Here is a 14,132-nt window from a genome sequence, read left to right on the forward strand (position 1 = left end):
ATAAGGATTCTGAGAGGTTTTGTTAACTTGCTTAGGAACAGAGAGACGGGAGATGACGGAGCCACGCCTGGGGGTTCCCATCTCCCTGGCCATGCTGTGCAAGGCAGAATGCCCACCTGGGTCAGCCTTGGGCAGTAGCAGAGAGGGCTTGTTCAAGGTACCAATTCGGAAGACGAATCTGCTCTGGGAAGTGCAGAGGGGAGTGTGTGAGTCTTCAGGGGTGACCGAGTGGAGGGTCATTGGAGCTCAAATTAGACTCTTCCTTATCAAGCATCCACAGTGATTGATTTTATATTCGCTCTTGTCCCTGATGTTCTGTAACTATAACAGGAGTTGTGAGAATGACAAAGTGATGTTGTCACAAGACCTCTGTGCGAGTAATTCCTTGACTGGGAAGGCAAAGCCCGTTCCCCAAGACACAGGAACTGGACCTGTTTCTCTGTACCTGGCACTTACCTGGTCAGGCACGTGGGGCACGGTTCTCCTGAGCACGGGATGGTGTGCCGGGCTCTCATGGGCTCGTCACCAGCTTCTGACCCCAAACTCACTCATGATCTGGGCTTGTATTTCTTCTCAGAGAGGGTGCTGGTAACCTGTGGGCTAAACCTGGAACCACTGCTTCCCAGCCCAGGGAAGAGGCTCCCTGCCAGCTGCCTCTAGGGAGGGGTTGCCGGGCTAGTCAGCTAGTCTGGGACAAGGAGTCTGTTTATGTTTGCCTTTGGGATTTGATCGGGAGGATGATATGCACATGATGGTGAACGATGATGATCATTTCTTAGGACAAAAAGGGTGGCTTTCACATTTTTTTTAGGCCTTGTCATCGCAAAGCCTTCTCCCCTTCTCTTCTGACATTTACGATTTGGTTTCTGGAGATCAAAGAAGACAGAACTTTCGCAACTCTTCATTCCTGCATTCCCAAAACACGTGTTCCCATCCAGGGCTCCCTAAACTCAAGGGACTGTGACCAAGTTTGCGGAGTGTAACAAATGCGATGAATTTAGAGCTCCACGTCTTCTGCCTTCTCCCTTTTGTTGAATGAATGCTTTGTTTCGCAAGAGCTGGTCGTGATGCTAAGAGATAGTTGAAAAGTATTTTCCATGATGTCATCTGAGCTTGCGGGTTTGGTTGGGGTTTTTTTTGTTTGTTTTTGTTTTTTTGTGTGTGTGTCTCGTATATATAGCATACCTTCTGTTTTGGCCAGTTTTTTTTCCTTTCCCTATTTTTATTTGCAGCTGGATGGCAGACTGTCGGTTTGCTTTTCTCAGGCGAAATTAGATGTTTGGTGCTTTCCCAAGTTGTTGTTAGGGTTGAATGAGCCTCAGACACTACACGGATATGTCCTAACAGCTGTAAACAGGAGCATTCTAGGATGTACCAAAAAAACTGACTTTAACGGTGATTTTTAATTACATGCTCTGTATCCCGAGTTTAGTGACTCTGGCAGATCTGAGCTGCTGCCTGTCCTTACAAAGAGCTTAAAACCTGGAGGGCTTTTCACGTAGGTGGAGGCTGAGGGACCCAGGAGCTCTCCCAGCACCGAAGACCGGCTTTGACTCCAGCACCGAGGCAGGCGCTGACGCATCCCTTTGGCTAGGAAGGCAGGTTACATGCCGGAGACTCACAGAGAAAATGGTAAAGTCAGCTCCTGGGGGAGCCTGCCGGGAAAGCCCTACCCTCCGGGTTCACCGGCACCAGTTTGCCGAAATCTCCTTTTCTAGGAAATTTTGCTGGCTTTGTTCTGCCCTTGAAGAGCGAAGAAAAGCCCCAAGACATGGGCGATTGGCAGGAGTCTTTCCTCAAGGGTGAATTTCGCTGCTTGCACTGAGAAACTCGTACGCTCCTGAGTTTCACGAAGGGTGGGGACAGCGGGAAGTAGCCGGTGCCCTGTTGGTGGGAATCACCTTCCTAGGATGCAGGGAGCGGCCGAGTGGTTTGAGTAGTGGGCGAGTTACCTGTGTGCCTTCCGTCCTTCAGGTACACCAGTACTACAGCTGTCTCCCAGAAGAGAAAGTTCCCTATGTCAACAGTCCTGGAGAGAAACTGCGAATCAAGCAGCTCTTACACCAGCTGCCGCCACATGACAATGAGGTAAGAGGCTAGAGGGGCCTTCTAAAGACTCCCCTTAGACTCTTCGGAATTATTACCTTTTTCAGAATCAGAATGCTGTGAGCAGTGCAATGCCCAACGAAGAACTCTGGCAATTTATTTTTAGGATTTTAGCTTCCTTAATTAGAACCAAAAGAAACTGTCAGACACCGGCTAGAGGAGGTTATGGAAAAACAGAATCTCATTATGCGCTGGCTTCGCCTCTGTGCCTGGCACTAGGAGCTATTTGGGGCAGCCAGGGAGCACTAAAATGGAAAAGCTCAAGTTCAGGTAGGCTTGGTTAAAGAATATGCAATGCTGGTTGCCTGAGCACGTTAGATGATTGAGATTCCCCGGACAGTTCAAACCCAGCACAAACTTTGTGACTCTCTTGAATTTTCAGCATCGTTTCATAGTCAGTGAGTGTGCAAGTGTTCCACGTTACGCTGCAGTAGAAGTTACATGTCCGATTTGCAGCTGTGAACATCTGTGTTTTTGTCACTTACAGTCCATCTTGCCAAGGTCATCCTTTGTACCCTTGAAAGTATGACTTGCAGGCTGTTCCTCTTTTCTGAACCCAGACACACAGCAGCGCTGTAAGCAGGCATTCCACCTCTTTGAAGTCAAACTGATCATAAAAGGAAATTTGTAAATAACGCTTTTAAAAGATCATCATGCTTGCGAGGTTTCGATTTGCAAACTAGGAATTACTTTTTAAGTATCTGATTTTTAAAAATAGGGATCCTATAGGATCAAATTGTCCGCTTCACTCTGTGATTTACATGAAAACATCATTTTAAGTTGAAAGGAGAAATTTAAAACCCCTTCTAGAGAGCGGGACCCCTTTTTACACCTGCCCCCACCCACAAGTTCTGTCCCAAGGGAACTGAGTGAGTGCTTTTTAAGTCTTTATCTTCCCACACTTGAATAAAAGGAATAAATCTAGAGCCTCAAAAATAAATTTGAGTAAATGGAGCAAAAGCTTAAAAACTGAAGCAACTCTCTAGAAAGAGAGCCCCAGTTCCCTTTCCTACAGTTTACCTCAGACTTCATAAGACAAATTTAAATAATGCTTTCTCCTTTAAAGAGGAGAGCAAACATTGTAACCGGATGCCCAGTTAACTAATTTGGAAGTGAAAATGCAGGTTATTACAAGCAGGGAGGGCGTGCCTTTCTTTCAAAGCCTGTCCATAAATTGTCAGTGGTGTAACCGTATATCCTTTCCCATCATTACAGTTTTCTCTTCACGTGAAGAGTTTTTTTTTTTTTTTTAACTTTTTTTGACTTGATAGAAGGAAGTGATGGACTCGTCTCTGCTTCATAGTATAGTTAATTCTGTTTCTGGTTCACTGTGGTCTCATGAAAAGAGACCCTCCAAGTTTCTTCTTCCTGTTGGTGAGAATTGCTTCCATGTGACCCAGGGGGCAGATTTTGCCCGTTTGACGTGGCTCTTTTAAGGACAAAGGGTGATTCTAAAGTAAATACTTGATCATTCCCTTTTTCGCCCAGATAAGACCATTTTGACACATACAGCTTGCCCTGGTTTTCAAATTACTCCTGGTTCAAAGGTTTCTCTTTAACCATCTGTAGGACAGATCATCTGGGCAATTCAGTTAATTCTCGATGGTCAGGTTACTCTAAAGTAAGGCAGCGAGCAGGATTAGATGCATGTTTCCCAAAACATGACTTGGGGTGGTATATGGATGTGGCAGTAGATAATGTTGAACCACATCACGAAAAGACTCACTCCCTTTTAAATTGTATTTCATTCTTTGTGACTGAGTGGTTGAATAATCAAGGGGGAAATTGTAGTTTGAGTGGGTAGGTATCTCACACCTCTCCACCTCCTTCCTACTAATCTCTATTTTTAAGTGACAGTGTTAAGATTCTCCGTTTCAGGATCTCACACAAGCAAAAGTAGCCAGCTACAATCTAACAATACGGTTTCGTCTTCACTCTAATATTTAGCTTTATGGTCACCTTGTTTTCCACAGGTGATACTGCTTTTCCATTTATAGTCACAGTATAATTTCTTTTTACATAAATGTATTCAGTAAAAAAAGGGAGTTCGTTTTTAAAACGGTATTAAGTAAACCATAGTTCAAGGTTACAGCAAAATTCCCAAGGTGAGTATAAATAAAAGAGAAAATGGGAGACAGCAGATTTGAATATCTTTAACATCCCTCCCTTAATTCTGTGAGTTTCTGTGTTTCACACAAAGGAAAAGATCTTATGCAAGTTGATGAATTCACCGAAGCCCGGGGGCAGTCCTCTCCCTCCTACGCACAGAGAAACACGCAGGGACTTCCGTGAAGGAACATAGATACAACTCTGGACCAACTCCTCAGTCTCACGCCTTTGGTTCCCACCTCCTTTTGGGAAACAGAAGCTGAGAGCATGTGGACAGCTAGTCTGGCTCTCTGACCTGGAGCCATTCTTTGGTGTCAGGGATCACTGATGTGGGCACATACATGGCGGTGAAATTTTCACAGTCAGTTGGAAGACCCAAATCAATCTGAAAGAAGGAGAAAGTCCTAGATCTTGACTAGCACAAAGCTTATCCCAGGTGACTCGGATCTCAGTGTGATGAGCAGAGTTGGGTAGTTACAGACCATTAGCCTGCCCAGGACTTGGGCTCTGGAGTTTACAGCCCTTGGTAAGCTCTCTTGAGGTCACCAATTTCAGGTAGAGACTCACTTTCAATAGCCCCAAGCCTGGTGGTGGTGAAATGCTGGCCAGGACCGTAAAACCAAATGGGAGTGTGTTTGATGAGAGAGCTCTGAGGCGTGGGCTTCAGGAATCCTCGGGAGCAAGGGTGACCCCCGCCTGCCATCCTCTGTGTCTGCTCAGGTCCGCTATTGCAACTCCCTGGATGAGGAAGAGAAGAGGGAGCTGAAGCTCTTCAGCAACCAGAGGAAACGTGAAAACCTGGGCCGAGGCAACGTCAGGCCCTTCCCGGTCACAATGACAGGAGCCATCTGTGAACAGGTGAGCGTGGATTCCGCCGAGCAGCAAGGGGCACCCTTCCCCTCACTCATTCACGCCACAGTTATTGTACTGAGGACCTGCTTTGTGCCAGGCACAGTTGTGGGCCTGGGGGATACAGCTGTCAACAAAAGTTTGGAAGCTTGATTTTGCCCCTTGTAAGGAGTTCCATTCTAGGAAAAGAAGCCAGACAATGACATGAGTAAGTAAGATGGAAAAAAAAAACACAGCGGGGCAGGGGATCAGTGCTGGGAGGGTGGGCTGGTTGCAATTTTCAGTAAGGTGACTGTGAAGGCCCCTCAAAGACATGCAGGAACCGAGGGAGTGAGTCATGCAGATGGCGAGGGAAGGAGGGGTGTGTAAGGAAACAGCCAGTTCAAAGGCCCTGTGGCAGGAGCGGTTCTGTTGTGTTTGAGCAACAGCGGCTTGGCTAGTGTGGCAGGGCAGAGGGAGTAAAGGAAGAGAATGAGCAGATGAAGTCAGGTTTCGTGGATGGTTACGTAAGCCATGGGAAGAAGATGGTCAGCCGCTGGAAGGACTGGAGCAGAGGAGCGATATGATGGATTTATATTTTACAATGAGCCCTTTAGAAAATGGAGTGTTCCTGCAGCATGGGTCAACCAGTACCGTCCGAAGAGGTGGTAAATGGTCATCTCCTTGGGTTTGCGGGTTCTTTAGCAAAGTGCGTCAAGCCCCCTACATTCTTTCTAGATCCTCACTGAGTTGAAGGGTCTGCATTTGTTTTTTCTTCTTCTCTCCTGCAGAGTGCTCCAGGCACGGTGGAGTTGAGTTTTAAAGAAAACAGGGTATCTTTAAATCCAGTCTGCCTGGGTTCACCCCGCCCCACCTCTTGGCTACCAAAAGCATTCTGGGACTGATGGTCCTTTTTTGCAGCGGGGTGGGTTGGGGGTGGCATTTATCTCAGCCCTGCTGCTAGGAGAGTAGCCTCATCTAACTCCTTAAGCCCTTTAGGGACCCAGTCATGTCCTGAAGATACATGAACCAGATTAGTGAAGAGAGGGTAAGATACTGCCTGAGGGGAGGGGGGACCACTTGGGGGCCCTTTTTTGAGATTTCAGAGGGATAACGTGAGAAGGTGCAGGTAGATGGAATGGAGGTGGATGGAGATGCTACTTCACAGGGGAGCCAAGGGACCAGAGATTTGCCAGTAGGGTCTTGATCCTTGACACCCACCCCTGAGATGCAGGTGGTCAGAGGTTAAGATGTGAGATTCTGTGTGCTCCATTCAGGGCCTCTGCCACTCTCAGGTCCTTCACCTTGACCAGCTCGACTGGGCTCCCCTAGGACAAAGGGAGGGTCGGGCATTTCTTGGGCAGATGTCAAGAGTGGTATAGAATAGTGGTGAGAGCACGGAGGCACAAAGACAGAAGTTTGACTCGTGTTTCTGCCAGAGGACCCTGACCATGTTACTTTTCCTCAGTTTTGTCATCTGCAAAGTGGGGATAACAAATACCTATGGTATAGAATTACGGTGAGGACTAAAGAGGGTTCTATTATTGTGAAAGTAATTAAACACAGAGGCCATAGACTTGGGTGGCTCCCATGCCTTGGGAGCCTGCATCAACAGACCAAACCCTGAGCCCGTCTGTGAATTGAAATCTGAGAAAAGGAAACTGAAGGACAACCAATCACAAACAGGCAACTGGGCTTCCCCCCAATAAGGGGACCCCTTAAGCTCTAATCACTGAAGTAATGTCCTTGCTTTGCTTCCATGTCTTCTCTATAAAAACCCCTCCCCGGGTTCCTGTCCTTGGAGAGTTCCCAGCCTCCTCCAGTTCGATGCTTGCTGCCCAGTTCGAATCAGTGTTGGAGCAAAGAACTTGGACAACTTCCATGTGCCTCAGTGTATCTTTTACCAGTAGGCATACATCAGCTCTGGTGACAGCATCATAAAAGGCGCGGGTGTCACTGTCTGTAATGTAATGTCTTTCTTTTGTCCGGTCACTCACATGAATGAGTCCCCAGAGACTATTCCGTGAGACCTTGACGTCCTTTCCTGTGAAGCATCTCAACCCTTCTGATGTCCATGGCGTGGGAAAGGTCTAGAGGTAGCATTTCTACTCTTTAACACGTTGCCCTCAGAGCTCAGCTGCTCATGCGGGGCCTGAGTGCTGGACCCCCGGCAGTGACACTCGGGGCCAGCGCCATGGTCAGCAGAGAGCCTCCCCCTGGACCTGTTGCCTCACACTTTACTCCTCCCTCAAAGGTCCTCAGACCATAATCACATAATCATTTTATCCCGACCCTAACTGTAAGCCTGAGTCATCAGGGATTCTGCCTTGTTCCTTTGTGGGTAATGGAAGGAACTTTGGAAAATGAGTGAGAAGATAGGGAAGGGAGAGGGAAGAAGCTTTTCCATGGTCTGGCCATAGGAGAGGTACCTTTTCAATCAGGACTATGTGAAAAGATGTTAGAGGAAGCCGGCTAAAAGCATGCCTGAAAGACTTCTAGAGCAGAGAGTTAAAGATGGGTGTATTTTTATGAACCCACTCCGCTACCATCCCCAGTGCAGACCCCCACCTCCTCCCAGGGCCCTTCCAACCTCCCCTCATTCACTCCCCCATATCCCCAGCCTACTCCTTCTGGCATTAGATGTGGCTGTGCCTCTGGAGAGAGTTTGGAATATCTGAAAGATAATGAGACCTTTTGCTTTCCAAGTTTGCCTCCTGCCTGTTGTTATGCTAACAGACTTTTTCTTTCCTTCCCACCTTTGTGATTCCTTATCTTCTCAGTGACAGGATCTGCATCTGAGTTATAGGTCCCGGGAAGGAAGGGGTGGGGGGGGGAGGGCAAGAAAAGCCTTCCTGCTGTGTACATAAAGGAGGTAGCAGTGACCAGGTTGAGAATAGCGCTCAGTAATCTGCCAGTGATGCCGGCGGTGGTGGTCCGGTGGTTCATCCTTATCACGTGGCACTGAGAGATGGGGACCTGGGGACCAGCGTTGCTCCTGACCTTTCTGTTTGCCTCACAGTGCGGAGGCCAGATCAACGGCGGGGACATTGCTGTGTTCGCGTCACGCGCTGGCCACGGGGTCTGCTGGCACCCGCCCTGCTTTATATGCACTGTCTGCAACGAGCTCCTGGTGGACTTGATCTACTTTTACCAAGATGGGAAGATATACTGTGGCAGACACCACGCAGAGTGCCTGAAGCCGCGCTGCGCAGCCTGCGATGAGGTCAGAGCCCGCCCCTGGGGGCCCCCCGCCGTCACCCCTCGGTGACACGGTAGCCCGCGCGTTGTCCCGTGGCTCCCGCATGCAAGGAAACCATAGGCCATCCACCTCCTTGTATTAACCCTGCCAAGAGAGAAGCCCCACCATGCCTGGCTGCTAGGGTGTGGCCTGCTCTACTGAACATGACGGTCTCGTGGGCTGCTACGTGGGGAGACGGTGCCTAGGGCTGCGGACACTCCCCGGGGCCCGCCCCTGGCACTGGGTCAGTTTAGAACTCTTCAAAAAAAGAGAGAGATTTCATCCCACCTCCCAGGGAGGAATCATCAGTAACGGTGTCCCATATGTCTTCAAATCGTTGCGTTCCCTGAGATTCCAGGGGACAGATTGGTTTGAGAAGAGAAGAAAATGGGTAGCATTATTTGATTCTCCCATAATTTACAACTGCTCTGATGAGGATTCAGGGGGCAGGTGGCTCACACCCTGCGAGGGACTTGAATTTGCTTCCCCGGGTCAGAAAGCAGACTGGACACAGGCTCGTACCTGTGTTTTCTCCCGGCAGAAGCACACGCAGCTGTGACCTGTGAGCTGAAAGACAGAAAAACTGGGTTAGCTTGGAAGTTTGGAGGAGAAAGGAGAATGTTCTAAACCTGACCGCTTTATGGGGATAATTTGGAGAATGGTCTTGGACAGGGTTTTTTTTCCTGTATGAAGTAGATGGTTGGTTCTTTCTGACCCTGTAAACAGCACTGCACTTTTTTCAGCCGGAGTCCACTATAACATGGGCATTTCTTCCTTACAAACTACCGATCAGAGACTCACTCTCCTAGGAGGAAGTCGATCAGCCTTAACCAACATGAATTCTCATACTAATAATGAAGTTCAGAAGAGAGCCTCTGGGCAGAGAGTTGGTCCACCTCTGTGGTTCTGGGCCACCACTTCACCTGAATGGCTCAGTTCCCACATCTGCAAACTGATGCTCGTAATATGACTTGATATTCTCTAATGGCAAAAAGAGGATGATTAAAATCCTTTGAAATTTTTGCTTACAGAGATTACAATTCATACGGCATAAGATTTACCCTTTTAAGATATGCAGTTTAGTGGCTTTTAGTACATTCACAAAGTTGGGCAACCATCACTTCTATGTAATTCCAGAACATTTACATCACCCAAAAAGAAACCCCATATTCTTGAGCAATCCCTCCCTTTCTCCTCCTCCCCCAAGCTCCTGGCAGCCGCTGATCTGTTCTCTGTCTCCATGAATTTACGTATTCTGGACATTTCACATAAATGGACTAATGCAATGTATGACCTTTTGTGTCTAGCTTCGTTCACTTAGCACGATGTTTTCAGGGTTCACCCAAGTTACAGCAAGTATCAGTAATTTCCTTTTCATGGCTGAATAATAATCGTGTGTGTCTATCACATTTTGTTTAACCATTTATTAATTGACGGACATTGCAGTTGTTTCCACTTTTGACTGTTACGAACAGCACGGCTATGAACATTCATGTAAAAGTTTTTGTGTCAACATATATTTTCCATTCTCTTGATTATATACCTAAGAGTGGAAATAACAGATCATAGGGTAGTTCTGTGTTTAACTTTTTGAAAGGATCTAAACTGTCTCCCAAAGCAGCTACACCATGTTACATTCCCACTATCAATGAATGAGGATTCCAGCTTCTCACATTCTCCTCAACACTTACTACTGTCTGTCTTTTTCATCATCATCACCTTAGTGGGTAGAAGTGCCATCACATGGTGGTATGGATTGGCTTTTCCTTAGTGGCTTGTAATGTTGAGCATTTTTTCATGTATTTATTGGCTATTTACATAGCCTCTTTTTTTGGAGAAATGTCTAGTTAAACCTTATACCTATTTTTTTCAATTGGGTAATTTTTCTTTTTGTTGTGACTTTGTACAGGTTGTTTATACATTCTGGATACGAATCCTTTATCAAATACATGATTTGCAAGTATTTTTTTCCCACTCTGTAGTTACATTTTCACTTTCTTGATGGTGTCCTTTGAAGCACAGAAGTTTTTTTGATTTTGATGAACTCCAGCTCATCTATTTTTCCTTTTGTTGCTTATGCTTTTAGCATCGTAGCTAAGAAACCATCGCATAGTTGCCTAATCCAAGTTCATGAAAATTGACACCTATATTTTCTTCTAAACATTGTATAGGTCTCTTGCTCTTACATTTAGGTCTTTGGTCCCTTTTGAGTTAATTTTTATATGTGGTGTAAGGTAGGGGTTCACCTTCATTCTCTTGCATAAGGAAATTCAATTGTCCCAGCCACATTTGTTGAAGAGACTGTTCTTTCCTCCACTGACTGTCCTTGCCACCCTTGTCAGTAATCATCTGGCCATAACTGTCTGGGTTTATTTCTGGACTCCCAGTTCCATTCTGTTGACTTACACAAGTACTGCACTGCCTTGATTACTATCGTTTGCAGTTAGCTTTTAAATTTGAAATTTTAAAAACTTTATCTTGGGGGTCAAAACACAAATGCTTCTCAGGGCTAGACAGTTATCGTAAATGAAGGTGACTCACTTTAAGGCAACAGTGAGTGGTGAAAAATACGACAGAGTACAGAACTCGTCACTCATCTGAAAGCGGTGACCTGTCGTCTCAGATCTAGCTTCTGCTTGCCACGCAGGAATGTGTTCCCAGCATTGCCAAATATTGTATTTGCAAAAGAAGAACCAGGATTCCGGCTGTTCCTATGACATTTCCCCTTTTTAAAAATATTGTATTTAAGCCAAATAAAACAGATAATGATCCGAGTTCCCGTAAGCGGTCAGCTTTTAGTCCTGCTTTATATTCTTTAGGGTAGAAAATCCTTTCTCTTACTAAAATATAGTTAAATTTATCACTGACCTGGCCAGAAGCTGTTGAATTGTGCTTTAGGCAAATCTAAACGTGGGAGCTGATATGGGTATAGAATGAACATATACTTAGAGATTTTTGTGGGTGGGACCTATTTTCCTACCCTTCTAGTTTGGAGCCCTGATACCTTGCACCCTTTAAAGTACATTCACATGGCTGGGTCTTAACCCCCGACCGTTTGTCTTCCCCATCTCCAGATCATCTTTGCAGACGAATGCACGGAGGCGGAGGGGCGGCACTGGCACATGAAACACTTCTGCTGCTTTGAGTGCGAGACAGTGCTGGGCGGCCAGCGCTACATCATGAAGGAGGGAAGGCCCTACTGCTGCCACTGCTTCGAGTCCCTGTACGCAGAATATTGCGACACTTGTGCCCAGCACATAGGTGAGGCGATGCTTGGTGCTTAGCTTGGCCCTATTGTGACTGGATCTCCTTGATGCCTGGTATACTTAGAATCCCTTTGGTTGCAAGTGACAGAAACCCAGGTGATACTAGTCTAAGTGAAAAAGGAAATTTCTTGGAAAAGCCAAGGAGTAAGTTGGTTTCAGGTAGGGATGGATCAAACGTTCAAAGTCTTCTTTTTTCCTCTGTGTCGCAGCTCAGTTTGCCTTCTGTTGGCATCGTTTGGAAGCAAGATGCCTTCACAAGGTGGCCAAGATGACCCCACCTCAGTTACATATAATCTTAGCAGTTGTAGTCTCTAAAAGGATGGGATTGTGTCTTTTCCCATATCCAAGTCATGTCTTCCAAATAGGAATCCTATAGGCCTTCATTTAATATGTTCCACCCTAAAAGGAAGAGAGTAGGGAATTCCTATTGGTCTGCCTGAGTCATAGACCCACCCCTGCGGTGGGGCTAGATGATGGACAGACCCACTACCAAGGGCAGGGGGGAGAGGTCTCAGGAAAATATGAGAGGGAAAGATAAACAGGGGTCTTATACAGCGTCCTTGGGAAAACTCAGAGGTCAGCAGGGGGAGGAACCAAAGCAGTCCTCTTGGTAGGAAGAGAGAGACAAGGAAACCAAATGGTTTCTGGCATGCATGCCTTTAAAATAAAAATCAGCAAAAGCTGACCTAGCCAAAAACAAAGCGAGGGAACCTCAAATAGCTCAGAAGCTATCGACTCCCCTGAAAAGTGGCAGATCTGAGATGGTGAAAATCATTTTTCCCTTTTGAAGTAACTGATTTGTTCAGTCCTTCACCACTATTCCCAGTCATGCTGCATCTGCAGCTTCTTCATTCAGCTTGCCTGTTCTGGCACCTTGTGACTGAGCTGCCCTTTAAGAAGAAAAAAAAAATATTGGCAGTGGATGAATGTCTTTGAGGCCAGCAGCCTGATCTCCCTGTGGCTTGTGCAATTCCAAGAAATCGGCTCAGAAGCTGCCAACTTCTTACCTGTAGTGGGGAGATGTGGAGATAATCAGTCTGGGAGCCCGTTTTGCCCCACTTAAAAGATTTTCTCGGGATCAAAAACTAGTGGCTTTGTCTCCCTGGTTCATCAGAAGTGATGCAGTCCAATGAAAAATTGGCTAGTAATTCGGAGGGCTGTGTGCTGATAAAAATCACAGCTTTGAGGTACCGATTATATGCTTAGTGGTTCTTTGTCATTGGATAGTTCATGCCATGGACTTAGGACCACTTCCGTGGAGTCCCTCTGAGCTGGAGTCCCTGCCAGGGATCCTTCATCCAGCAGCGTTCCCTCTGGGGGCTGGGGTGTTGTGAAGATCTCCTGTCTTCAACCCCCAAAACCTCCCCTCTCGCAGCTTGATGCCTCAGCCAAGTATTCAACAGCTTCCATTTCTCACAGGGTCACAACAGACAAACTTCCCTCTATTCTGAGAGCTAGGAAATGGGGAGCTTGATTTGGACAGGTGGCTGGCCCTGGGAGGGAGGGCAGGGGGCTGTGGTCGGGGGCGTGGCCATGGGCGGGGTCAGGCGAGGTACTGACCCAGCGCTGCTCACCGTGGATTCGGGATCTGCAAGCCGGTGTTTGCATGGATGAAAGGGGTTGACTGTACAGAAAACTTACCTAAGGCGGTGATACCCACTGCTTGTTAGTATTTCTGTTTCTTCTCTCCTTTTCCTTTGAGGCTTAAAAGCCTCTCGAGAAACTGCCACTTCGAATTTTCACTCAGCAGCTTAGAGAAGAGAAAGATGTGTCTGTCACCACAGCATGTACACCTCAGAAGTTCCCCCCGGTTTCTTCTGTTTCTGTCTTCTTTTAGCTTTGATAGGCATTCGCTTCTCCTTCCCTCTTAAATCCATAAAAAGGCATCAATGTTTCGTCGGAAAAGGGGACCACCGAGGCCCTCAGTACTATCACGGCTGTCATTTAAATGCTGTCCCTGGTTTGTTTGTTTGTTTGTTTGTTTTCCCTGAATCCACTTTTCTGTAAAACGTACTTTTCCTGCGGTGGGGAAGGAGTATGCTCTGTATAGCATGCATACCACAGTGTCTGGGTACTTGGCTCTGACCATATTATACAAACACTCCATATTTATACAGCCGCTCGGAGCGGACGCTGCATCAGGCAGCCGTTGCCAGGGCAACGGTACTTTTGCCTGCTCACAGCAGAGTAAACAGTCCTATAAACAGACCGAGGCTGTGGCAGCAGTAGACACATACACCCTCAGAGAAGTACTTAAAGGGCTTAGAGAGGGAATAAAAAAGGAGCGCTTGGATGTGGAACGGCAGAGCCCTCTTCCAGATGTTTAGAGTTCAACAGCAGTTCAGAGCCCCATCTGACATGGGTGATGTTTATCAGGGACCACGTTCCACTGCCTGCTGGGCCGCCTTGGAACACGCCTCCCTCTTCACTGTCTCCACTGAGGCCCAGCCTTCTGCGAGGCCCCCATCCCCGGAACGAGGCTGCCACATCCGAGCGTGTTTCCTCGCGGAAGCACGGAGGAGGAGCTGGTGGAGGACAGGCCGTGGGAACTGGGCTTGATGCGTCCCTCTGACGGGGAGTGGGTA

General features: G+C 47.1%; 1 protein-coding gene across 9 annotated transcripts in view; it reads left to right on the forward strand.

Annotated features, from left to right (window-relative positions):
• The window catches only part of PRICKLE2 (prickle planar cell polarity protein 2), a 313,308-nt gene that overhangs the window by 256,212 nt on the left and 42,964 nt on the right, over positions 1–14,132 (forward strand). For all 9 annotated transcript variants that reach the window (XR_010384822.1, XM_031470678.2, XM_031470677.2 and 6 more), the window contains 4 exons: positions 1,975–2,088; positions 4,936–5,073; positions 8,063–8,266; positions 11,356–11,542. Coding sequence is in view for 8 of the 9 variants with exons in the window: in XM_031470678.2 (XP_031326538.1) it covers positions 1,975–2,088; positions 4,936–5,073; positions 8,063–8,266; positions 11,356–11,542 (643 nt within the window). In the remaining variant the exon portion in view is untranslated. The remainder of the gene's footprint in view (positions 1–1,974; positions 2,089–4,935; positions 5,074–8,062; positions 8,267–11,355; positions 11,543–14,132) is intronic.

This window comes from Camelus dromedarius, chromosome 17 (assembly GCF_036321535.1).
Source record: "Camelus dromedarius isolate mCamDro1 chromosome 17, mCamDro1.pat, whole genome shotgun sequence".
NCBI lineage: Eukaryota > Metazoa > Chordata > Mammalia > Artiodactyla > Camelidae > Camelus > Camelus dromedarius.